This window comes from Ranitomeya imitator, chromosome 2 (assembly GCF_032444005.1).
Source record: "Ranitomeya imitator isolate aRanImi1 chromosome 2, aRanImi1.pri, whole genome shotgun sequence".
Classification (NCBI taxonomy): Eukaryota; Metazoa; Chordata; class Amphibia; order Anura; family Dendrobatidae; genus Ranitomeya; species Ranitomeya imitator.
Genome location: NC_091283.1, coordinates 283,702,681 through 283,730,539, shown reverse-complemented (window position 1 = coordinate 283,730,539; position 27,859 = coordinate 283,702,681). Strand labels below are relative to the sequence as shown.

The window sequence follows — 27,859 nt, the reverse complement described above, 5'->3', positions numbered from 1 at the left end:
GTAATAATATTCCCCACCCTGGCCCCGTTTATCTCATTCCTGGCTCCAGCCATATGTTGTCGTATCCTGCCCTCATGAGTATCCATTCTACCCCATATGATCTCCCCATCCTGCCCCACCAGCCTCCATCGTATCCGTCCTGCCCCATGATCCAATCCTGCCCCGTGTCTCCAATCATGCCCCGTATCTACATTCTGCCCATGCCTCAAGTCCTGCCCCCAGTGTGTCCAGCATATTACCCCCATGTTGTCCAGCAATCTGCCCCAGTGTGTCCAGCATATTACCCCCATGTTGTCCAGCAATCTGCCCCAGTGTGTCCAGCATATTACCCCCAGTGTGTCCAGCAATCTGCCCCAGTATGTCCAGCATATTACCCCCAGTGTGTCCAGCAATCTGCCCTCAGTGTGTCCAGCAATCTGCCCCAGTGTCCAGCCTTTCCCCAGTGTGTCCAGCAGTCTGCCCCAGTGTGTCCAGCATATTACCCCCAGTGTCCAGCATTGCCCCAGTGTGTCCAGTATATTACCCCCAGTGTGTCCAGCAATCTGCCCCAGTGTCCAGCATTGCCCCAGTGTGTCCAGAAGTCTGCCCCAGGGTCTCCAGCATTGCCTCAATGTGTCCAGAAATCTGCCCCAGGGTCTCCAGTATTGCCCCAGTGTGTCCAGCAATCTGCCCCAGGGTCTCCAGTATTGCCCCAGTGTGTCCAGCAATCTGCCCCATGGTCTCCTGTATTGCCCCAGTGTGTCCAGCATTCTGCCCCATGGTCTCCAGTATTGCCCCGGTGTGTCCAGCAATCTGCCCCATGGTCTCCAGTATTGCCCCAGTATGTCCAGAAGTCTGCCCCAGGGTCTCCAGCATTGCCTCAATATGTCCTGAAATCTGCCCCATGGTCTCCAGTATTCAGTGTGTCCAGCATTCTGCCCCATAGTCTCCTGTACTGCCCCAGTGTGTCCAGCATTCTGCCCCATGGTCTCCAGTATTGCCCCAGTGTGTCCAGCAATCTGCCCCATGGTCTCCTGTATTGCCCCAGTGTGTCCAGCAATCTGCCCCATGGTCTCCAGTATTGCCCCAGTATGTCCAGCATTCTGCCCCATGGTCTCCAGTATTGCCCCAGTGTGTCCAGCATTCTGCCCCATGGTCTCCAGTATTGCCCCAGTGTGTCCAGCATTCTGCCCCATGGTCTCCAGTATTGCCCCAGTGTGTCCAGCATTCTGCCCCATGGTCTCCAGTATTGCCCCAGTGTGTCCAGCAATCTGCCCCATAGTCTCCTGTATTGCCCCAGTGTGTCCAGCAATCTGCCCCATGGTCTCCTGTATTGCCCCAGTGTGTCCAGCAATCTGCCCCATGGTCTCCTGTATTGCCCCAGTGTGTCCAGCAATCTGCCCCATAGTCTCCTGTATTGCCCCAGTGTGTCCAGCAATCTGCCCCATGGTCTCCTGTATTGCCCCAGTGTGTCCAACATTCTGCCCCATGGTCTCCAGTACTGCCCCAGTGTGTCCAGCAATCTGCCCCATGGTCTCATGTATTGCCCCAGTGTGTCCAGCAATCTGCCCCATGGTCTCATGTATTGCCCCAGTGTGTCCAGCAATCTGCCCCATGGTCTCCAGCATTGCCCCAGCCCGTCAGACATAAAGAAAAAAAAAAAAAGTAAAATCCTCACCTCTCCCGTTCCCAGCGCAGGTCCGGTGCAGTCAGCGTCTCTCCGGCTCTGCGACGCTCAGGACAGAGAGGCAGAGCGGCGCGCACAGTAGTGACGTCATCGCGCCCTCTGCTCTGAGACGTCGCAGAGTCAGAGGACGCTGAAGCCGCAGGAACCAGGAGAGGTGAGTATTAGAGCGGGGGGCGGGACCCGGGGGTGGGGGGAGCTGGCCCTGGTCGTGGCGGCGGACGGCGCCGCCCGAAGATTTAAAGGGGCGTCTTTTTTTTTTTTTTTTTTAATCTTCTTCTCCTGCAGCGCCGGCCGCCCCCAGCATTGTGCCGCCCGGGGCGGACCGCACCCCCCTTCCTACGCCACTGCCTGGAAAATCCTAATTGCCAGTCACTTTTAGCATTTAGTGAACATGGTAAAAAAAAAAACAACAACTGTGATTGCACCCGATTAGAAGATTCACTGACAAGAGGATAAAACTAAACTTTATTAATTCCAAATGTAAAACTATACCCATAATTCACCCCTGAAGGTTAGTCAGAAAGTGACTAATAGAAAAACATATACCCCACATCTCAGTATATAGGGTGAGGTGATGTATACACACTCGCTCTCCAAGCCTCTCATTTCTATGGGTTTCATCATCCTCATCAAGGACGACTTATCAGGAAACTATTTAATATTGACCTATATTCAAGTGAGACTAGACAAAGAAAACCCAAAAATCATGTATCATGTTATGCGAAACAGTCAGAAAACTAGACACATATTGGTAGATCCCAGATCTCAAACTATATACTTCGTAAGTTTATAAGTCACTCCAGTGTCAGGAATAGATAGTATGTGAAAATACAGTATATACCGCTCAGGGAACTCTTAACTTCGAGAGATAATTTCCATATTCATACTAAATAATTGCACAGATCTCCCACACATTATGGTTGCACATATCCCTAGTCTTTATAATGATATTTCCCTCATTCCTTGAAATGACTGCAGCATGGCCATTAGTTAGAAGCTGCTAATGATCTTTGAAGCAGGTAAACTTTCCCTGAGTGGTATATATTGGGCCGTCTGAAAAATAAGTTTAGTCTAGGGCAATTTGTCTGCACTACTAATTGACAGCTGTTACAATACCAAACTAGGGCAGTCCATATAGGAGGAAAAACACAATAATCATACTGTATTTTCATATACTTTCTATTCCTCACTGACAGCCACTGAAGTGGCTTATAAACTTACTAAGTAGATAGTTTGAGATCTCCTGATGAGTCGCCTTTGGTGAGGATGACAAAACCCATAGAAATTAGATGCTTGGACAATTAGTGTGTATACGTCACCTCACCCTATATACTGGAACATGGGGTATATGTTTTTTCTATTAGTCACTGTCGTAGCTGTTTTTCGTTCTGACCCAAATGTCAGCTGACAGATCACCAGTGAGGGCCAAATTGTGGAGTTACGCCCGTCATTTTACAAGCGCGCTTGGAGACAAAAAGACACCTCACACATATGCTGTGAGCAAGTCACTTTTATCTGAAGTAAAAGAGCAAGAAGCAATATTTTATACCATTTACAACAAATGTAACTCATGTAGCCCCCATCATCACCCAGGGTCATACTGACCTTTATTCTCTCACGTACCCGGAGCATGTTGTGACTGACTATTGGGAACATACATGATAAGAAGTACAGTCTCCTTGAAGAGGAGACCGTCAGACTACTGAGTCAACAGATTCTAGTAATTCTAACACTTAAAGGCAAAAGGCACTTAAAGGCAAGGTAGTTAAAGGCAAACTATTAACCCTTCTATATCAATTTCCCCCTTTTGTAAATGATATAACCTCTGTCACGGGGTCAGATGATATACTACAGAAGGTTCAGCCTTAGGGTTTTTTTTTCTACACATACATTATTCCATAGCTTAGGTAATACATATATTAGCGCTTTTATGGCTACATAAAACAATAAGCAAAGCAACAAAATTTGCATACAAGTCTGTAAAACACCGAAAATAATCCATCCCGCTAGGCCGCTAAGCCAATTGGCTGGAAAAAAAAGGAGTCTCTATATTGTATTAGTCTCATTAAGAGCCTTAAGGAACCACGAAAATCTGAGTCCAAGTCTCACTGTGCATGCAGTGTGGTGTTAATACCTTCCTTGGGTCCTGGGGTAAGGCTAAGTACAGCATAGTCCTTGCAGATACTGGGCTGTGTGCACAGATCCAACAGTCCAGCAGTTTTTGTCCTTCCGCGTCTTTTATAAGAAAAGCAAGATGTTGGATAAGATTGTTTATCCAGTGTCTCTGTAAGGTGCAAACATCCTACCACTGCCAGCAAGGTGATTAGGACAACAGTCATTCTGCTGGTGAAAAGATCTTTTTGCTGTGACTGGCATGGATCCAGGTGGGCTTTCCCTCAAGTTTCTCTGAGGTGAATGTTGTCAGCTGGACTTTAAAACGGGCCGTCAAACCGTGGATCTAGGCTCCTTCTCATGTGTCTGTGTATGACCACCCAATCACCTGCATTCAGCAGATGTACGTCTGTGTATGACCACCAATCACCTGGATTCAGCTGATGTACGTCTGTGCTGGCATTAGTATCTGGAATGGATGAAAACACATGTTTATGCACCACATTAAGTCTTTTCTGTAAGGCCTGGACATGGGCTGTCATAGCACCGTGTTGCTTTTGTAGCACCTGTGGGAAGTGTCCCATTTAGTCTCATCACTTTCCCACTACTTTGTGGTCTATATGGTGCACGATATGCTTGCTGTACTCCCAGGACCTGCATGACTTCCCTCATTATTTCTCCCGTGAAGTGTGTGTCCCTATCGCTGTCTATGGTTTCTAGGACACCATACCTGCAGATCAGTTTTTTTTTCATGAGTTTGTCTGCAGTCGCTTTTGTATTTGCACATTTTACCAGATAGGCTTCCAGCCAACCAGAGAAGAGATCTACACATACTAGGATATTTTTCACACACTCCTACCTTGGGTAGCTGTATGTAGCCAGTCTGCAGTCTCTGAAGCGGGTAGAGAGGCCTGGGTGTCGCTTTCTTAGGGATTTTTACTGTTTTACCTGGGTTGTGCTGTGCACAGATGAGGCATGACCGTACGAGCTTTGCGGCTGCGTAACTGAAACCAGGAGCGATCCAGAAGGCATCTTGTGTTGCTTGCGCCATGATTGGGAGCAGGGATCTTGGTATATACGATTTATCCTGATTCTCCCATACTCCTTCTGAGTTCAGCTCAGCTCCCATTCTCCCAGTGTTCTTTCTCTGTTTGGGCAGCTGGAGGGATTTCAGGACATCTAGGCTCAGTGTGGCTGGAATACGCTGACTCCCCGCCACCGTCCACTGCTCCCTAGGCCACCTTGCTGCTACTTTAGCAGCCTCGTCCGTCCTTCTGTTGCCCTTTTCCTCCACAGAGTCACCGTCCGTGTGTGCTTTTTACCTTGACGATGCCAACCTGGACTGATAACGTCAATGCCTCCACTAATTGTTTCACCAGCTCTGCATTTTTAATGGGCTTACCGGCTGATGTAAGAAAAGTTCTGCTTCTTCAGATAGGGCAATAATCATGGGATATTCCCCATGCACAATTCGAATCTGTGTAACTGTTAGCGACTTTATCTGCAGCAGCTCTACACGCTTCAGTGAGTGCCTTCAACTCTGCCTCCTGCACCGACATGTGAGGAGCGAGTGGTTCAGCTCGGATTACCTCATGTGAGGATACTACTGCATATCCAATGTAGAGTCGCCCATTCTGGTGGTATCTGAAGCCATCTACAAAAATAAAAAAACTCAAAATATGCATTAGGAACAGGTTTTTTTTTTCTTCCCACGAACATATGTAAAACCCACTGTCTCCTGACTCATCAGTTCCTATGCAGTCATGTTCGTGCGTCATGTCAACGTCATGTCATGTTCTCTTTCCCACCTGCCAATGCTGTCACCAATTCCCCCTTTTCTGAATCCGCAGGCAGATGAGTGGCTGGATTCAGAACATTATGTCTTTTGAGGGTGACATATTCAGGAATTAGTATTAGAGCACATTCAAGTCTGATCTGTCTATCCATAGACAGGTGTTTTGGTTGAACTTGTACGAGTATGGCATTAATGTCACGTGGGGAACAAATTGTCACATGCCTTTCAGTAATACAGCAGCTCTTACAGCACGTACACATGTAGAAGACCCTCTAATCACGGGGTCTAATTGTGCTAAGTAGTAAGCTATCGGTCTCTGTTTCTTTCCATGTTGCTGTTTCAGTACTGCGTTAGCATGTCCACCCTGCTTTGTGCAAAATAAGAAAAATGGCTGATCATAGTTTGGAATGTCTGACACAATGAGCAGCTTGAGAGAGTGGAAAGAGTCAATTGCTTCTTGAGTGAGATTGTAGGGTTCTGATGGCAAACAGTCAGAGTGGGTGCATCATTTGTGAAGCAGACCTTATCCAAGGCCTACAGTAGGTCACCAAACCTAGAAAAGTGCGTAGATGCTCGTGTGACCTGGGTAAAGGGAGATTTGTATTGCCTGTTTTCTGTCTTCAGTCAGGTGTCTTGTACTTTCAGCAATACAATATCCTAAAAATGTCACCTTTTGTTTGCAATCACGTGAGACTCTGCAACCCTTTTCTGCCAAAAAAAAAAAAAAACACAGCAAGGAAACTGTCTAGTCCGGGCAGCAGAGCAAGAGGTCATCCACGTACTGTAATAGTACAATCTGTGGATGAGGTGGTTGCCACTGCTCAAGAATCCTTGCCATCGCTGTTGAATAGATGGTTGGGGAGTTCTTTCCCCCTTTGTGGGAGGACCGTCCAACAGTATTGTTTACCTTCGTGAGTGAAAGACAAAAGATACTGACAGTCAAAGTGCAGTGGTACAGAGAAGAATGCATTTGCCAAATCAATAACTGTGAAACATTTTGACGTCGCGGGGATCTGTGACCGTACGGTGTGTGTATTAGGGACAGTTGAGGTCACACTCACTGTAACATCATTAATAGCTCGTTAGTCATGAACTATTCTGTAAGTGTCAGGGGAACCCTTGGGTCCTTTTTTTTTCTTAATGGGATACAAAGGGGTGTTGCAGGGGGAATATCTCTGCACTAGAACCCCTGCCTTAACATACTCTTTAATATCCCTGCTCAGGGCCATGGATTTGACTAGACTTAAGGGGTATTGCCTTAACCAAAGAGGAGTGATTACTTCTCTTGATTTATCATGACAGGGGGAATGGGCAGCCGACCCATATCAGATTTTCCCCTTGCCCAAACGGTGTCTGGTACCTGACTCTTTTCCCTGTCCTCAGACATTCTGGTGTCAGGTGTTACTTTCACTACTCTTGCCATATACACCATTTCTGCAATATTACACAAGTGTTTATATAAGTCACACATTAATGTCCAAATATTTATACCCGTATTTGATTGGGTAGAGTACCCCTTAAAAAAACTAAATTTGATTCACAAAATGTTACCAAAAGAAAATTATATATATATAATTACGAAAGATACTGAGTCATAAAACGGGGGAGCACAATGCCATAGGCCACAGCAATGTACAATTCTAAGAAAGTAACAGCCCTATATAAATCCATAACTAACAGTTCCGAATACAAAAAGAAGGGATTTGAAAAATGCCAAATATCAATGCCAGTTGCTTGCGATAAGGTATAAGAACTGGAAAAGACAAATAAACAGTGACTATGGTTTGAGCCAATATAATGAATGGCTAAAAAACTATATATCATATGAAGACAACCTAGAAATACACAGTAACTATACCATCTTGTGTAAGGAAACTACTAAAACTGGCAAATGAATGGAATTAAGTGTAACTACAATAGGGCATGATTTACCTGTGGTATAATGTGCACGTGGAAGACCCTGGCGTCCCTCTGCCCCAAGTGTTTATATGAAAGTGGACTTGTGACTGTAATACCCTCAGGAGAGCACTGTATAGTGGCCTAGACAGCCCTCAACTCTGCTCCCAGCAAATTCATAGGGGTATTGTCACTAACAATAAGTTTGTAAGCACCTCTTGGCTGTCTCGTGACTCTAGTCTTTTCTTGTTTAGTCATAGGGGCTTCAGTCGCTTGTCCCCCTACCCTCACGTATTCCACAGTCTCGTCAGTAATCATGTCTGGCAGTATCAAGTCTTTGTGTACTAGTCCCAGCTGCCCCAGTGTCGGTCAAGAATTCTGTCTATTTCCCTCCCAGCATTGGTATGGTGGTCCTCAAGGCAGGACCAAGTCCGGAGGGGACAATAACAGGGCACACATTTGTCACTGGGTTGTCAGTTTCCTAGTCTGAATTGGTCTGAGTGTCCATTTTCTCCACAATTCCAGCACTTCACTATTTCTAAGTCCTTAGGTCCCTTACTACGTCTCTACTGTTTTCCTAGTTTTCCAGCATACATGACACGTCGTCTTATTTTCCTAGTTTCTTCAACTCCTGAGCAACCTTCAGGAGGTCTTTGGATCTACATTTCTCCATTTAGGTCTGGCTGTCTGTACTGCGTCTCGTAAGCCTTTTGTCATACCGTCAATGAATGTATTTACCAATATTTTAACATCGAGTGGGTTTACTGGACTGTACCCCATGTCTGCCCATGTCAGCTGTAACCGTCCAGAGTACATCTCTACTCTCTCTCCTTTAGTCACCTCTATAAAAGTCTTAATTTGCATCCTAGTACGTCACCTGCTTTGGTGCTCACCAACTCTCTAGGTCTGCTCAGGTGCACTTATACGTCCATCATATTGTCTTTGTCTGTAAAATGGGAAAGGTTTGTTCACAGGGTCAGCCAATCATTTTAGCATAGCTAGCTAGTCAGAGGGCTTCCAGGGATAATACTCCTGTATCTGTCTTACACTACCTGATGTGGTTGGTTCTCTGGTGGTGGGGGTGACATGACATGCTGGTCCCAAAAGGTAATGTCCCCACTAACCACAATCCTGTGTCAGCTTCTTATGTCACTACAATACATGATCTTGTCTGGAGATGATTCAGTGTAATTCACTTAGGTTGGGTTACATCACAGATCATACAAGTATTTCTCCAGTCTGGGTTTGTCTGACCGCAATGTTTACAAGTCCATCTGTCTTGTCTCGGTCTCTGGTTATACAAAGGTATGACCGTAGCAGTAGTGTGTCGGTCATAGTCGGACTTTTAAGCATCAAAACATTCATAATACATCTTACTTCCGTCCTGCTGCACTCTCTCTCAGATGCCATTTATTCACATGCTATTTTCCTCATTTGTCTGTGCCTTTTTGAACATCCAAACATCCATCCACTCACTGGCATTTTTGCCTGTTTCAATATTGGTCTCACATCTTTCACTGCTTCCTTTTTCCAATCTGTATAGCGGTTCTGGATCCCATTGGGGTCCCTAACTGCACACAGAATAAGTTGCCCATGGCTTCAACTTATCCGCTCAACAACACCGAGCAGGTTCCCTACCTACCACTCGGTGGCACCGAGCAGGTGCACTACCTACCACTCGGTGGACTTAAAGGATTTTACCAAGCAGGTTCACTACCTACCACTCGGTAAATCAGCTGGCTAGCACAGCTCCATGGACGGCAAGGTTACACCACCTAATGCCGTAGACTGACTGTAGCAGGTTACTCCGTACACTACATCAGCCGTGCAGTTGGCTACCTCCTCTGTTGATCCTCAATTCGCTATATCACTCAACTTGAAGCAGGTGAATCTTTTACCAATCTTTTCAATCACTTACAAATTTTCCTCTATACTAGGCACAATTCTTTCACTTTCAAATTCCAACTTGAACTTACGATATTTCTTTCTACTTCAATACATACAGTCAGTACTATTGCTTTAAACACAAAATCTCTCAGCGCGTACTGACCCGAGGATAAAATATGCACAGCTCTATATTCTACAGTGCGGCTGTATGGCCCCCCCCCCCTTTCTCTGGCCCACAGCACAAAAGGGAGAAATGTCAAGCAAGTCGCGCAGGGGCTCAGCTTACCCCTCCCATCAGCTATTTCGCGCTGATAAGCTTGTTGTCTTACACACACACAAACAGAATGCAGCAGTTTTCAGACTTAATCTCTACAAAACATTCATTCTCTCGGAATTAAAAATAGTTTCTCTATACAGGCAGATCACTGCATAACTTGAATAAGCTGATTCTGAGCGCGTCCGGCCAAAACACATATAGAAACCTATCCAATGTCAAACCACACATAACACGGGTTTCACTGAATCTCAGATGTAAATTAAATGTACATTAAAAATATCCACAACTCATTCATCCTGGACAATTAACAACAGTTAGATAAGTAATGATACTTATGTGATCACTCATACATACATGCTCATTCAGGGATTGTTGTTTCTTTTCCTTCACTTTTCAGTTGATTTTTACAAGAAGAAAATCCCTTATCTCAATCACTCCACCTAATTCAGCTCAAACTGCGCTGAATAATGTCTTCTGTCACATACAGAGGACCACACCTAACGGAACCCCTCATCAATCAGGGATTTATGTTTATTCCTTATACTTATTTACTCACCTGTCATCTCATTCAGAGTTCTCATAGACATACATACATACAAGGCTCACGCAGCCTGCCTATTTTGCACTTTGGAATTAACACAACTCTATATAACTCTATAACTCTATATAACAAAAACTGCAGCAGTGTCCACTGACACTCTGAAAGCACTTTAAGGCCAAACAACAAAAACCACGGCCTTAATACAAAATACAGCTTCATATAATGTACTGCCAATCCAAAATAACACTGCACAGAGTCTATCCCAGCTCTGTATTACTCACTACACAAATACATAACCAATTAGGATACTGACAAATAATACAGATAACAATTATCATCTTTTAACTCTATTATTCAACTCTCATACGGACATAAATAGACAAACCACAAAACTCACTGGTGATGTGGATTCTTTGAACCATGTTCGCAGCCTTTTACCTAGAGGTATGGAGAGATCCAGATGAGAGATTGCAAGTGCAAAACAGGTTTGTAAGAATAATATTTCTCACCTTGCTGCAGCTGGTGTTTTGCATGTCCAATCTCCCAGAAGCTCCCCCATACGGATTCCGAACAGGCTGGATGCACGGCCCCGGTCGGGCGCCAAAACTGTCGTAGCTGTTTTTCGTTCTGACCCAAATGTCAGCTGACAGATCACCAGTGAGGGCCAAATTGTGGAGTTACGCCCGTCATTTTACAAGCGCGCTTGGAGACAAAAAGACACCTCACACATATGCTGTGAGCAAGTCACTTTTATCTGAAGTAAAAGAGCAAGAAGCAATATTTTATACCATTTACAACAAATGTAACTCATGTAGCCCCCATCATCACCCAGGGTCATACTGACCTTTATTCTCTCACGTACCCGGAGCATGTTGTGACTGACTATTGGGAACATACATGATAAGAAGTACAGTCTCCTTGAAGAGGAGACCGTCAGACTACTGAGTCAACAGATTCTAGTAATTCTAACACTTAAAGGCAAAAGGCACTTAAAGGCAAGGTAGTTAAAGGCAAACTATTAACCCTTCTATATCATCACCTTCTGACTAACCTTCAGGGGGTGAATTATGGGTATAGTTTTACATTTGGAATTAATAAATTTTGTTTTATCCTTTTGTCAGCAAACATGAATGACTCGACAAACTCTTTAAGAAGATCCAATTTTGGTTAAAACGATTTCAACATTCTGAACAAAAATGAGGCTTCTCCCCTATGTGACATCTTTGATGTTTATTAACAGTTGATTTCCAAGTAAAATATTTCCCACATTAAGAAAATGAAGAAGGCTTCTCCCCTGTGTGAGTTTTCTGGTGTATTACAAGATGAGCTTTCTGGTTAAAACATTTCCCACATTCAGAACAGGAAAAAGGCTTCTCCCCTGTGTGAGTTCTCTGGTGGCAATCAAGAACTGATTTCCGGTTAAAACATTTCCCACATTCTGAACAGGAAAAAGGCTTCTCCCCTGTGTGAGTTCTCTGGTGGCAATCAAGAACTGATTTCTGGTTAAAACATTTCTCACATTCTGAACAGGAAAAAGGCTTCTCCTTTGTGTGAGTTCTCCAATGCCTAACAAGATGCGATTTCAGGTTAAAACATTTACCACATTCTGAACAAGAAAAAGGCTTCTCCCCTGTGTGAGTTATCTGGTGGTTATCAAGACTTAATTTATGCTTAAAACATATCCCACATTCTGAACAGGAAAAAGGCTTCTCTCCTGTGTGAGTTCTCTGATGGCGATCAAAACTTATTTTCCATTTAAAACATTTCCCACATTCTGAACATGAAAAAGGCTTCTCCCCTGTGTGGGTTCTCCAGTGGCTATCAAGAATCGATTTCCGGTTAAAACATTTCCCACATTCTGAACAGGAAAAAGGCTTCTCCCCTGTGTGAGTTCTCTGGTGGTTATCAAGAGTTATTTTGTGCTTAAAACATTTCCCACATTCTGAACATGAAAAAGGCTTTTCCCCTGTGTGTGTTCTCTGGTGGCTATCAAGAATCGATTTCCGGTTAAAACATTTCCCACATTCTGAACAGGAAAAAGGCTTCTCCCTTGTGTGAGTTCTCCGATGTCTATCCAGAATGGATTTCTGGTTAAAACATTTCCCACATTTTGAACAGGAAAAAGGCTTCTCTCCTGTGTGAGTTCTTAGGTGGTTAACAAAATGTGATTCCTGTGTAAAATGTTTCCCACATTCTGAACATGACTTTTTTTCTTTAGGAGTAGTTTGTTTTTTAATGCCTCTTTTGTGACTTTGATTTTCCTTAGTAGTCGGTAATGAATCAGAAGATGGCACCTGTTCCATAGCATCAGATGACAGATCTTTGCTGTGAAGGGATGATGGTATATCCGGAGTAATAGCATTCACTTCAGTTGTATCTTGTAGGATCTCAAGATCATCAGATTTAAAAATTGAAGATATCAGCTGTCCTTCTGATCTCCTGGTACAGTCATCTGCTAAGATAAAAAAACAATTATTTTTTTTAATAAAATATCCTTGAGTTTTAAATTTGCAAACATTTCTACTTAGCTTGCCATTTTTATGGACAGTTCATGTAAAAAAATGTAATTAATTTACCAAGACAATGACAGTTCACAGTCTAATAGAAAACCTTATAGGATGAACCAGTAGTGCGTGTTGTTCAACTGTTTGTTCATTCTGCCTCCCAAAAATTGAATAAAGAGAAACCAATCAATGTTAATTAGGAGAAAATAATACCAATTCTCATCTCACAAAAATGTCCCCACTCAGGTCCATCATCTGTCAATGGAAAAACAAAGGCTCTCACACTATTAGTGGCTCAAAAGCAACAAGGTTTCTATAAACCAATCCAGCAAAATCCGCTCTCAATTCTGAGTCTTGCAGGGTGCTCAAAGAACATTTAGGATACTTGTATTTAGCAATATTATAGTGAGAAGAACCTACTAAATTTATGATGTGTCTCCTGGAGCACAATCTGGGCACTAAGTGTTGGGTAATAAAATGGAAAATGTGTAATTATCACTCACCAACATCCACTGTGTGTTAATTTCCGGAAAGTGTCTGTGGAGTCAAAATATTCACTCCTCATGTAGATTATAACCCTCAGTGAATTAATTTATAAAATGGAATCACTTTATTGGGATTTTGACTATTCTGGTTTTCTCTCAGTTATATTAGGGCTTCTGCATATGGGGTGTCCAATCTCATCTGGGATCTGTTCCTGCTGTCCAGCTGGATTAATCTGCTCCCTACTTCAGCCAATTGGAAACTACCACACCCTACTAAAGCTCAAAGCACATGGCCAGAATCTGCCAGATACAGCTTTCTTCTCCTCTGGTTCAATCCTCTGTGCTCAGCTCACATGTGGCTTGTGTATTTGTTTCATGTTGCAACCGTGGCCCATTTACTGACTACTCTTGTGTCTTCTCATTCTGTATTCTGTCCTTCTGGTTCTGATCCAGCTGCCTGACTATTCTTCTTGCCATCAAACACCACAGAATAGCAGATAATGCCATGGTCCAAGCCTAGGGGTCCCAGTGTAAGTCCAGATCCATGTAAGGGTGCTAAAGGGGTATGAGCAAGACAATCCTTGCGATATGGAAAGCAGAGAAGATAGTACCAAGCATGTTCATGGTGGATATCTAGATATCTTTTGAGCTGCCAGGTGACCCAATACATTGTGTCTGCAAACTATTCCAGCTAGATCTGCATTCAAATAGCTAAGGCTGGTTTCATATTTTCATTGGGCAGAGCTGCGGAGGGCTGCGTAGTTCCTGTTAAGCCCCACCCACTGCCGCACCTCTTCTATTCAGCTCCGCCTACGTCAACATACGTCCTGTGCACCTATCTTTAACATTGGGTACGCAGGCCATGTGAATGAATGCAGATGCCTCCCCATGCGTCGTTGTCATGCTGCGCCGAACTGCATCGAACGCAACATGTTGCATTTTGTTGTGGTCGGCACAACATCAAAATGACACATGCGGAGGCTTCCGCTTACATTCGCATGGCCTGCGTACCCAATGTTAAAGATAGGTACGCAGGACGCATGCCGAAGTAGGCAGAGCTGAATAGAAGAAGTGCGGTAGTGGGCGGGTCTTAACAGAGGAACTACGCAGCCCTCAGCTGCTCTGCCCAATGCAAATGTGAAACCAGCCTAAATAGCACTCCTTCCCTTCTTTATACTGCTATTTGCCCAGACAGTAGCCTACAATCGTATGTAGGGTATTGTGCGAAGTTGGAAAATAATTTGTAAGATCCATTTGTTTTCTATTATCCTTTGTGAATAATTCCAAAGTTATCACCACATAAAGTGTCACACGTCAGATTTTAAAAATGGGGCCTGATTAAAAACACAAAACTGGCTGCGGCAAGAGGTTAAATCAGAGTATTTTGGACACTACTGTAGTCGAATACTGTGACTATAGACAATTACACATCTACTGAAGTGATCAAACTCAACAGTCTTCATCAGTAATAAATGAGTAACTAGTGGTGATAGTGGTGAAAAGTCTCTGGTGTAAATAGAGTATGGGGCTCGGTGACTTTACAATCTAAACTATCGTAAGGTCCAATATTTTCTGTCAGATGAGTTTCAAGAAGAAATATTACACATTTAAAGAGAACTGTGGATAATAGTGCAGAGCTGAGATGTCTTAAAGGGAACCTGTCAGCAGGATTGTACACAGTAACCTACAGAATGTGACAGGTTGGCGCCGTTATACTGATTACTAATTGGTTGATGAAATCTATCTTGTGGTTATTGTTTAATCTGTATTTATAGTTTTCAAATATTGAGATTCTCGTGCTTCGGGGTGGAGCTGTGGGCGGCCTGTGGGTAAGGCTTTATGTGGTGCTCTGATTACATATGGATCTGTATTAGCTTATAACAGGTTCACTTTAAATTTTGATCTTAGACATTTGGAAGGAGATTAAGAGCTAATTTTAAGACTATCAGGGACTTACAGACTCACATAAGTGATGCAGGACAATCCCACCACAATCAAACTAGCATACAGAATGAACAGGTAAAAAAAGACATGTTTTTATTCTATGTTACATCCCCAACAACAATGTATGTACGAGGGGAGAACTCCAACAGTAAACCAGAGATGCACTCATTTACTGTATGGCGGACCATTGGAGCTACTATGAGTCCTGACCAGAAGATTAGAGAAAATAATATTGCTCCACATTTCAGGAGAGATTGTGCAGTAATCTGAATTACTTATGATCGAAAACAATGTAATTTATGATGTGGAGTGATTCCAAGAAACCAGGGCTTGAGCCATGCCAACACATCTCCTGCAGGCGTGAATAAATGCATATTACATCCGTCAGCCGCGCACAGCTTAGAGATATATCATGGCACAGATGTAATGGTTTTCCTGTAGTTGATCACAATCCTCCTTGAAATTAGTTTTAATACAAATTGAAAAGTCAGGATAAAAAGAAACTCTGCTGTGATTGTACAGAAATTCAAACTTGGCCCTTACTGCACATTTAATGTTGTCGATCATAAAAGCAAAGTTTGGTCAGAAAGACTGGACCTGGTCTTGTAGTGAGTGACCATATGAGCACATTCAGCAGCACAGAAACTTATCAGCACATTCTACATGCTCTGTCATTTGGCTTTGTAGTTTACAGATCTGGGCAGGTAATGGTCAGCATCTTCTAATCTCAGGGGGTAGGTGAATTCTCCAGGTGGTAAGTTCTATATCTAAAAGGGCTTTCAATGCCCAAAGTCATTTGAACAGTTTTGGATGGAGGAGAATGTTGTGGTCTAGAGGCAAAATGGTGATCATGGTAATATGGCCGGACTACATCACCCATAAAGCAGCCACAGCTAGTGATGAGCGAATATACGCGTTACTCGAGATTTCCCTAGCATGCTCGGGTGACCTCCGAGTATTTGTTAGTGCTCGAAGATTTAGTTTTCATTGCCGCAGCTGAATTATTTACATCTGTTAGCCAGCATAAGTACATGTGGGGGTTGCCACATGTAATCAAGCTGGCTAAGAGATGTAAATCATTCAGCCGAGGGGAGGAAATACCGGATTACGTACCGGTAATGCTCTTTTATAGAGCCCACGACAGCACCCACTAGAGAGAGGGGATCCGCCCCTAGGAACAGGAAACCTACAGAGAGATAAAAGGGGCGGCCCCCCCTCGCTCCTCAGTTGTTTTACAGAGAATAGGAGGAACCGCCGCCAGGTTTTAGTTAACAGGTTCAGGTATATCCATATATATATATACATATTTACAACCTTATGCTACTTTCTTCTAATATTTACACCTCACCAAAGAAGCACCACGTGCGACTATATACAGAAAAGGGAGGGATGTGAAAGGGTGCTGTCGTGGGCTCTATAAAAGAGCATTACCGGTACGTAATCCGGTATTTTCTATTCGCCACGACAGCACCCACTAGAGAGAATTTCAGAGACTATAGACTGGGTGGGTTTACTGAGTCAAGGACCGATACCCCAAAAGTCAGATCAGAAGCAGAGGATAGATCTAATCTATAATGTTTATAGAAGGTATTAGGTGAAGACCAAGTTGCAGCCTTACATATAAGGTCTATTGGCACATTCGCCCTTTCTGCCCAGGAAGTCGACAAGGCTCTTGTAGAGTGTGCTCCTATATGCATTGGAGGATCTCTATCTCCAGCTTTATACGCCAGGATTATGGCCTCTCTGATCCAGCGAGATAATGTGTTCTTTGTCACTCTGGTACCTTTGGTTTTACCCTGGAAAGACACAAAGAGAGCCCTACTCTTCCTCCAGTCCCTGGTTCTCTCTAAATAGGCTAGCACAATTCTTTTTACATCTAGAGTATGAAGTTTTACTTCTTCTGGAGTTGAGTGGTTCTCATAAAAGGTAGGTAACAAGATCTCCTGGGTTCTATGAAAAGTAGTGGCTACTTTAGGAAGATAACAAGGGTCTGTTTTCAAAATTATCCTATCTGATGTTACAGATAAAAAGGGAGGATCTATAGATAATGCCTGGAGATCACTCACTCTTCTAGCAGAAACTAATGCCACTAACAATACCGTTTTCAAAGAAATATTTTTTAGTGAGGCTGTATGGAGAGGCTCAAACGGTGGCTGTGTCAATGCTTCCAGGACTATGGATAAATCCCACTGAGGCACCTGCGGTATGCTAATTGGTCTTGAACGCTCACAGGCAGATATGAATCGGGATATCCACCTATTACCCGCAACATCATAATTAAAAAGAGCTCCTAAAGCTGAAACCTGGACCTTCAGAGTGCTTACGGAGAGTCCTAATTCCAAACCTCTTTGTAGAAATTCCAACACTGGAAATATAGGAACCTCAGATGAAAGTTGTGCAGTATGGAATTGAAGAAATTTTCTCCAAATTCTAACATAAATTCTAGTAGTTGAAGGTTTTCTACTCTTCATAAGAGTGTTAATTAACCCACTAGAAAACCCCCTTATACTTAGTAACTGCCTCTCAAACTCCAGGCAGTCAGGTTCATGCCCTTTGCCTGAGGATGAAGGAATGGTCCCTGAGAGAGCAAGTCCTTGGACTGAGGCAGAATCCACGGGTCTGACACTGACATCGCCCTCAGCCATGAGAACCATGGCCTTTTGGGCCAGAATGGGGCTATTAACAGAACTCTTGCGCCTTCCTCCCTTATTTTTCTTATTACTATAGGTAATAGATTCCATGGGGGGAAAGCATAGGCCAGGTCGAATGTCCATGGTACCTGGAGGGCATCGAGTATGTCCGGCTTGTCCTCCCTGCATAGAGAGGCAAACCTCCTGACCTGACGGTTGGCTCTTGTGGAAAACAAGTCTATTTGAGGAACACCCCATCGAGCTGTTATTAATCTGAAAATCTTCCTGTTCAGCATCCATTCTCCCTGATGAAGAGTGTGACGGCTGAGGAAATCGGCATGAAGATTGTCTATGCCCCTGATGTGCACTGCTGACAAGGATAGCAGATGACCTTCGGCCAACTCCATGATGTCTGAAGCCACTTCTCTGAGTTTGTCCGACCTTGTACCTCCTTGATGGTTCAGATACGCCACCGCAGTGGTGTTGTCGGAGAATACTCTTGTGTGTGAGCCGCTGAGCTGAGGAAGAAAGTGAAGTAGGGAGTAGTATATAGCCCTCAACTCTTTGACATTTGAGGAATTATTAAGTTCTGAACTGGACCAAAGACCCTGGACCCATTGATCCTGAAAATGTGCCCCCCAGCCTTCAGGACTAGCGTCTGTGGTCACTATACTAGAAGGGGTGATTACCCATAGAACCCCTCTCGAAAGATTTTTCCGATTCAACCACCACATAAGGGAGTGTACTACTTCTGACGTTAGGAAAACTGTTCTATCCAGACATCCTCTATTTTTAATATCCTCATCCAATACAAATTTTTGTAGATGTCTAGTATGGAACTGCGCCCACTGGACCGCAGGAATGCACGATGTTAAAGAACCTAGTAGTGACATGACATTCCTTAATGACATACTACGCTTTCTGATCGCTAAGGACACTTTATCGAATATGGAAGTTTTCTTATCCTCAGGAAGCTTGCAAATCTGGTCAACTGAATCTAGAAGGAGCCCAAGGAATTTCTGACACGTTACTGGCTGGAGTCTAGATTTTTCCCAATTAACCAGCCAGCCCAGGTTTTGTAAGGATGACACTACCTCCTGTAACCTCTGCTCACACTGTAGGGAGTTCTTACCTACAATCAATAGGTCATCCAAATACGGAATGACCAAGGTATCTTTTACCCGTAAAAAGGACATTACTTCCAGTAGCAATTTGGTAAAAACCCTTGGGGCCATAGATAAACCGAAGGGCATTGCCCGGTATTGTAGATGACGAATTTGCCCTTCTATACAAACTGCTACCCGAAGAAATTGCTGATGTAAATGGTGTATAGGAATATGGTAATAAGCATCTTTAAGATCCAATACTACCATGTAACAGTTTGGAAATAGATTTTTTATGGCCGAACGTATGGATTCCATTTTAAATGTTTTGGGTCTTATAAAGGAGTTCAGTTTTCTCAAGTTAATTATAGTTCTGAAAGAGCCATCAGGCTTACTAATCAGAAATAAGGGAGAGTAAAATCCCCTCCCTATCTGGGAAGATGGAACCTCTACCAGCACTTGTTTGAGTAAGAGGGATTTAACTTCGGTTTCAAGTGCCTCTTGTTGAGGCCTGGATCTTAAGGTGGTAAGGAGGAAGGAGTCCGGAGGTCTTCTAATAAAGTCTAATGTGAGGCCTGAAGATATTAAATCAATGGCCCATGGATTAACCGTTATGTCTTTCCACTGCTTACTAAATTGTTTTAGTCTTCCTCCCACCGGTGAAATATAATCAGCGGAATTTATCTGCTGGCTTGAAGGGGCGCTTATTGAACAAATTTCCTCTTTGTTTGAAATCCTTGTTATTCCATCGGTCCCTGAAGCCTCCTTTCCTTCCGAATGGTGGCTTCTTGAACGCCCTTCTGTAAGAAGGAATAAAGGGATTAGGGAACCCCTTCTTCCTTTCACCTGCCTTAGTGAGAATTTCGTCTAAGACCGTTCCAAAGAGGTACTCACCCTGGCAGGGTATAGTACACAATTTAGCCCTGGACTGGGCATCCCCTTTCCAATTCTTTAACCATAAAGCGCGCCGTGCCGTATTAGTAAGGCTGGCTGTTCTGGCTGCTAGGCGGAGAGAGTCTATAGAGGCATCAGAAATGAAGGCTGCCGCCCCCTTAATCAAAGGAATAGAGGCACGTAGTTTCTCTCTAGATACACCACTCTTAATATTTTGGTCCAACTGTTCCAGCCAGACCAGCATAGATCTACTAGTGGATGTGGCTGAGATCGCCGGTTTAAATGCCGTGACACAAGCTTCCCATGACCTCTTAAGCAGAGCGTCTGATTTTCTATCCATGGGGTCCGGCAAGGAGCCCGCATCCTCTACGGGTAAGGAGGATCGGCGAGAAGTTGATGCTACAGCCGCATCCACTTTAGGAATTTTAGACCAAACTGCCAAGTCCTCATCATCAAAGGGGTACCGCCTCTTACATGATACCGGTACAAAGCCCTTCTGTCCTTTAGCCCATTCTTTTTTAACAAGGTCTTTAATGGCCTGATTCACAGGGAATACTTGGCCCTTTCGCTGCGATAAACCTGCGAACATGATGTCCTGTGGTGTCTGGGGATCTTTAGACTCTGACACCCCCATTGTTCCTCTTACAGCTTTAACCAAATTATTTACATTGTCTGTAGGAAAACAGACATAATCTTCCTCCTCCGAGGAATCCAATCTCTGAGAGATGTCTGAGTCCACCTCTCCACTTTCTGCTGATGTGTCGGCTATAGGTGAAAGAGTCCTTCTACTTCTCCTTTCCATATTAACCGCCGGACTACCCCTCAAGGACTGAAGCTCTTCCCGGATCATGAGACGTATGTCATTCATCCTGACCGAACTCTCCTGCTGTAAAGTGTTATCAATGCAATGTTGACATAGCTCCTTAATATATGAGTCAGGTAGGGGCTCATTACATATCTTACACTGCTTATGTTTAGATTTTGAAGTCCGCTTAGCCTATAAAAAAGACACAAGCAGAGGAGACTACTGTAAGAGATATGAAGCTATATATACACTTATCCGGAAAATAAAATATATACCGGCTGCAGAGTTGTCTGGTCGGCCTGGGGTTTGGAACGGGACGATTTTTTCCCTGATTTATCCGTGGAATCACTCATTTTTGAGTGTCCGCTGATTTTCTTATTAGCATCACCACTAGGCAGGATTACAACCTCCAGTGGGCGCTCAATATCTTCCTGAGACGACATGGTGCGCACAGTGCCATGTGTCTTCAGCCTTATATAGAGCCGTTCTTACAAGGGATACACGCCCCCATGTTTCCTCCCCCCTTTTTTTTTTTTTTTTTTTACCTGACCAACTTTATTGGTCCTCTCCACCGCTGTTGAGCGCCAAGGCGTCCACGCCAGCATGCTCAGCTGACCCCGCATACCCGGAAGTTGCTCTTTACATCCGGGTACGCCGACCATACAGCGCCTGCATGCGCTCGCGCGTCTTCCTTCTCTGCAGAGGAAGAGAAGCTCCTGCTACCGCGGCCGTTCATGCCCCACTGTGGCCGGAGGGTAAGCGCTTTCCATAGCGACACTTACTTGGTGTGCTGACGGGGATTCTTTAGGCGGTGGAGCAAAAACCAACGGTCTCCCAACAGGGAGACTGTTGTGATCCCGGCATGCTGATGTATCCAGATGAGGGGGGAACCAACAGGAACCCCCGTCTCTGATGCTCGCTCTGGGGCCCCTGTCGCTCAGCAGAGACGTACAGGCTGTGTTCCAGGCGAGCTTTTCCTCTTCTTAGCTGCAGAGATTCTCTCTGAGGGTTCCCTCCTTGGGAACAGGAAACCAACTGAGGAGCGAGGGGGGGCCGCCCCTTTTATCTCTCTGTAGGTTTCCTGTTCCTAGGGGCGGATCCCCTCTCTCTAGTGGGTGCTGTCGTGGCGAATAGAAAAACTAAATCTCCGAGCACTAAAAAATACTCGGAGGTCACCCGAGCATGCTAGGGAAATCTCGAGTAACGCGTATATTCGCTCATCACTAGCCACAGCCGGTGACTGAGAAGAATCTGTGACTTCCCTGCATTTAGTGGTTACTACTCACCAGGGTAGTCATATGTGGGAATCTCCTCTTTACACCGCTCATCACCTCTCACATATGTCTCTGTAGTATTAATATGGGTCAGATCTTCACCCTGAAACAAATATTGTAAAAGTCACAGACAGATGGAGAAGTCACATCTATGATCAGCTCTAATCCTGCCATCTCCACTGCACTCATTGTCCAAGTATAAGACATAATACTGGTGAATAAAACAAGACTGAGCACAAGACCTTCACTCCCGTCTACACATCATAGGGGAGATCTCAGGACACCTTCTCTCCATCTACCTGATAATCATGAGCACTGGGATCTCCTTGTTTATAGTCCTGTGGAAGAGGAAGGGGACATCTCTCTGGTGTTGCCCTCTTACTGGATGGATCTGGGGGAAACAGAAACAGGGACTGAATTCACTCTTTACATACAGATAATTATAGGCAGTGTGTATTTAGTCCTGTCTATTACCTGGCGATGTGAGGGGCTGGGGAACCTCCATCATGACGTCCTTGTACAGATCTTTGTGACTTTGTAAATATTCCCACTCCTCCATGGAATAATAGACAGCGACATCCTGACACCTTATAGGAACCTGAAACATACAATGATACCATCATCCCCCCGATCCCTTCATATTGTTACTGTATAATGTCCCTGCATTCCCAGCAGTGTCACCTCTCCAGTCAACAGCTCAGTCATCTTGTAGGTGAGTTCTAGGATCTTCTGATCATTGATGTCCTCATGTATCAGGTGAGGTAGAGGCCCTGTGATTGGGCTCAGAGGTCTTCTGCATCCTTTAGACACAGGGTCCTGACAGGTCTTCTTCACTACTGTGTAATCCTGGTTATGGAGAAACACATTAATCTCACTACAAACATTTCCAGAGTCCTCACCTCTCCTGTTCTGTCCATTTGTTATTTCTATAGATAAGAATGATGTAATGTGACATCATCAGAATCTCTCACCTCTCCAGTAAGCTGGAAGAGGATCTCTAGGGTGAGGTGTAATATCCTCTCCGCCATCTTGTCTCTGTCCATATCCATCCCTGATGGGTAAATCAGGAAAATTCTCTTATATAGAAGATCTTCACTGAGAGGATTCAATATTGTAGAGACCTGAATGAGAAGAAGATGAGCTGATGTAACATCATAAAAATCCTGTGTAATAATACAATTACTGGAGATAATAAGGGAAACATATGAGATTTATTATTTCACAGTATTTAGTTTCCTTCTTTACATCTACTAATAAAACCTATATATTTAGGCCACAGACAACAAGCAGTTTCTTCCTCGGAGTCGGCAGCTGAATACGTTCCACATAGTCTCATCTTACATAACGCTAATTCTCGTATCATTTACCGACACTGGAATCGGCATTAGCAATACTGCAGGATATATTCATTACACGTGACTTGAGAAATAACTATTTCATGATGAGGCTTTTATAAAAGCTTTTTTGTTTCCACAAACACAATGGACAGATATTATGTGATTTCAAAGTCTCCATGTACAGTGTTTTATGGGGTTTATTTCTGGTCTTAGGATTTCCTATATTACAAGAAAAACACCAGAAAAAAAAAAGATATTAAAGGGAAGATACCGCGTTTGTAGATAATTAATAAATCAATGTAATGTAGCATAACATGCTGTTATAACCAAGTTATTATTGCATTTGAAACATATTTTGTGTGTTATAGTTTAAAGAAGGCACTTGAGGATGACATCTTGCTTTCACAGTAGCAGCACGACACTTTCAGTGTCATATTACGTCACCCCATGGTCATAGGAGAGAACAGACTGACGCGGACCCTATCTATTGTAATAAAATTGTCACTGCTGTGAACTAGGCACGCCTCTGTGGGCTTCACAATTCACAGTAGTGGGAGTGTTCTGCTGTAGTGATGAGCGAGTATACTCGTTGCTCGGGTTTTCCCAAACACTCAGAGTATTTATTAGTGTTCGGAGATTTAGTTTTCATTGCCTCAGCTGCATGATTTACGACTGCTAGCCAGGCTGAATACATGTGAGGAAAGCCTGTTTGTTAGGGAATTCTTACATGTATTCAGCCTTGCAATAATACAATTTATTTACTATTTTAAGCTTAATTTCACAAAAAAAAAACAAAGTACAAGAAAACTGGTGGCACCTTCCCTTTAAAATGTTTCTAAAGAAAATTGGTTCCAACAATTTTTGTAAAAAGAAAAAAACATGGAAAAAGCAGAAGACACATTTTATTTTTCACACAATACACAATTGTTTTAAAAAAAAAAATTAACTCCTTTGGGCCCCAGAACATAGATGTACACAGCTGGGACGGCACAGGTGCGGCTGCAACAAAGACCCTGGCAGTTTAACCACTTGCAGCTGCCAAAAGCAAGCATGGCATTTAAAAACGTGTGACAGAGTTTGCCTGGAAGCCCTCCTCCCCCAAGTACTTGATAGTATGAGGTGGCCTAGTTACTACGATACTTACATGCCTAGTAATGGTGTCTGGGCCTGCAATGTACGAAGTTCTACTAGGCTGGGCCAGAGGCAGTCTCCAATAAGTTACCTTTTAGCGCCCTCATACACATTAGACTAAAGTTACCTGAAAGCACTGATTTTGAGGGGTTTGGTTGACTATATAATGTATTTGATGATGTCAGGGCAGAGAAGGATCTGGCATCCTGAATTTCAGAGTGTAGTGAAATATGTATGGATGTATGACAAGGAGTAAATTAACATCTGTCCTGAGACTGCAGCCTTCACAAAGGTCACAACATATGTTATCCTGAGAAAGGCAGTTTCCTGGCTCCAGTAACCCCAGGGGGTTTGCTGTGAACACACACAGAATTTGAAACACTTCACACCTTCTGACTCCTTTGAACAGACATGCCAATTGCAGCATGACACTGTATATTTACTCTGAGAAAGAAAGATTACACGAAGAGTGTTTGTTAAATATTAATTATTTATTGAATTATTCTTATTCTCAATTCTGTACTGAGCACATTGCTTCTTGACATTACAAAAAGCTATTTCTGTATATATAGCTCAGAGTATAAGTTAACACCATATAGATGGAACACGTGGTCTGTGGGACATATAAATAACGTCTCTTAGGAGGGTGTGGGTTTGTCACGTAGGGGCTGTCACCTCCTGCCTTCACCATCATTCTCCATGGACATCAGACAAGTCACACAAGGAAGGATCAGCTGGTAGCCATGATTCTACTCTATGAAAGGAAGATGACTTCTACTCCATCTCAGAAACAATGAGTAACAAGCGCTGATAGGAACAAATGTACAATCTGTTTGTAACTATTTCATCTACTTTTATGTTTTGCTGCAATGTGGTTTTTCTGTGGACAATTCAATAAACCACTAAATTTTTTATGAAAATATCATGACATTTTTTCTTTAAGAGTAACGCACCTGGTGAATAGTCTTGATTAAATAAATGTTCAAAATAAGCATATTTAACAGTATTCAAAGAAAAATAATGTACTCATTGGTAAAATAGCCAGGATCCAGTCACAAACCAAGGATTAGAATATTAACTTGAGAGGCTGGTCTAGAAATCTGACCTCCAGGTTGACGCTATAAATTAGGCCTTTACTCATAGAAAGCTGTTCACAGTGAGGGACAGCCAAGCTGGTGTGATCCGTTCCATATCACCCCCCCACACACACACACACACTCAGGGGCAGAATACCAGACTGCAAAGTTCAATATTTCTGTAAGTTTTCTCCCTTTTCTACTATATAATTGTCTAAGGGTCACTTCCGTCTTTCTGTCCTTCTGTTTGTCTGTCACGGTTATTCATCTCGCCAGCTACCTGTCATGGCTGCCACGCCCAATCAGCGACGGGCACAGTCCGGAAGAAAATGGCCGCTCCTTACTCCCCGCAGTCAGTGCCTGTCACCCGCATACTCCCCTCCGGTCATCGCTAACTCAGGGTTAATGCCGGGGGTAACGGACCGCGTTATGCCGCGGGTAACGCACTCCGTTACCGCCGCTATTAACCCTGTGTGTCCCCAACCTTTTACTATTGATGCTGCCTATGCGGCATCAATAGTAAAAAAAGTAATGTTAAAAATAGTAAAAAAAAACTGCTATACTCACCCTCTGTTGTCCGCTCGCGCCTGTCGCCATCTTCCTTTCCCAGCGATGCATTGCAAAATTACCCAGAAGACCTAGCGGTCTCGCGAGACCGCTAAGTCATCTGGGTAATTTCGTAATGCATCCTGGGAACGCAAGATGGCGGCAGCCTCGCGCCCATTGGCACAGCGCCGTTGGATCCCAGGAGGCGGAGAGACGGGACGCTGAGGAGCAGCGACGAGAATGGTGAGTATGTTAAACTACAAGGGGCCCTCGGACCGTTAGGTGAGTATGTTTATTTTTTATTTTTTAACCTGTGACATACGTGGCTGGGTAATATACTACGTAGCTGGGCAATATACTACGTCACTGGGCAATATACTAGGTGGCTCTGTGCTGTATACTACGTAACTGGGCAATATACTATGTCAATGGACAATATACTACGTGGATGGGCAATATTCTATGTGGCTGGACAATATACTACGTTGCTGGGCAATATACTACGTGGCTGGGCTATATACCACGTGGCTGGGCAATATACTACGTCACTGGCCAATATACTACAGTGGCTGGGCTATATACTACGTGGCTCTGTACTGTATACTACGTCACTGTGCAATATACTACGTGGCTCAGTGCTGTATACTACGTAACTGGGCAATATACTATGTCAATGGACAATATACTACGTGGCTGGACAATATACTACGTGGCTGGGCAATATACTACGTGGCTGGGCAATATACTACATCACTGGGCAATATACTACGTCACTGGGCAATATACTACGTCACTGGGCAATATAGTACGTCGCTGGGCAATATACTACGTGACTGGGCAATATACGTGACTGGGCAATATACTACGTGGCTGGGCAATATACTACGTGGCTGGGCAATATACTACGTGGGCTGGGCAATATACTAAGTGGACATGCATATTCTAGAATAACCGATGTGTTAGAATCGGGCCACCATCTAGTATTTTATAACTGTTTACATATTTGTATGTCACTTTTTATTTCCATATTTTGATATCTTTCATTGTATGCACTGTACCTTTTCTATTAAAGCTTAAATCCTTAATAAGCCTTGAATGCTCTAAAGAATCCATAGCCTTAGAGTGTGTGACTCTGCTGATTGGAGACAGTAGCAGTAAGATTTCCAGGACTCATTGCCCGTATGTTCAGTGAGTGGTGGCAGCGTGAATGAGCGGGGTGTGTGAACTGTGTCCGGGTGTGAATTATGCTCCCATTGCAGCATAGGACAGAGGTTGAATGCTGGACTGAGGGAGAGGAGATAGATTAACAATTGCAGGCACAACCCCAAGTCATGTGCTGAGAAACGGGTACATGACACAGATGCTAATCCATCTGATCTTCCTGTAGGTAATCCCCTCTAGAGGAGTCTGGAGGCGACTCTCTCATACAGACCACAGGAAAGCTGGAATATTTCTGTAGATGGGGGAATCAGGAGAGAAAGCCATCTGCCAAATGACCATTCAGCCAACACTTATCTCTTATAACAGGGTCTGTACCACAGGACTGGCGTATAGCAAATGTGGTGCCAATATTCAAAAAAGGGACAAAAACTGAACTCGGTTATTGTAGGCCAGTAAGCTTAACCTCTACTGTGGGTAAAATACTGGAGGGCATTCTAAGGGATGCTATACTGGAGTATCTGAAGAGGAACAACCTCATGACCCAGTATCAGCACGGGTTTACTAGGGACCGTTCATGTCAGACTAATCTGATCAGCTTCTATGAAGAGGTAAGTTCCGGACTGGACCAAGGGAACCCAGTGGACGTAGTGTATATGGACTTTTCAAACACTTTTGATGCGGTGCCACACAAAATGTTGATACATAAAATAAGAATAATGGGGATAGGGGAAAATATGTGTAAGTGGGTTAAGAGCTGGCTCAGGGATAGGAAACAAAGGGTGGTTAATAATGGAG

The 27,859-nt window shown here is 43.7% G+C and overlaps 1 protein-coding gene across 1 annotated transcript in view; it reads right to left on the bottom strand.

The window, feature by feature from the left end:
• Positions 1-3,161: 3,161 nt before the first annotated feature.
• LOC138663177 (oocyte zinc finger protein XlCOF22-like) overlaps positions 3,162-27,859 on the bottom strand; it is a 36,803-nt gene continuing 12,105 nt past the window's right edge. The window contains exons 2-9 of the mRNA XM_069749329.1: positions 22,785-22,934; positions 22,495-22,659; positions 22,288-22,411; positions 22,113-22,204; positions 21,826-21,916; positions 10,684-12,629; positions 10,572-10,612; positions 3,162-4,247 (exon numbers count right to left, since the gene is read on the bottom strand). Coding sequence (XP_069605430.1) covers positions 11,443-12,629; positions 21,826-21,916; positions 22,113-22,204; positions 22,288-22,411; positions 22,495-22,659; positions 22,785-22,862 — 1,737 coding nt within the window. The 5' untranslated portion in view covers positions 22,863-22,934 and the 3' untranslated portion in view covers positions 3,162-4,247; positions 10,572-10,612; positions 10,684-11,442. The remainder of the gene's footprint in view (positions 4,248-10,571; positions 10,613-10,683; positions 12,630-21,825; positions 21,917-22,112; positions 22,205-22,287; positions 22,412-22,494; positions 22,660-22,784; positions 22,935-27,859) is intronic.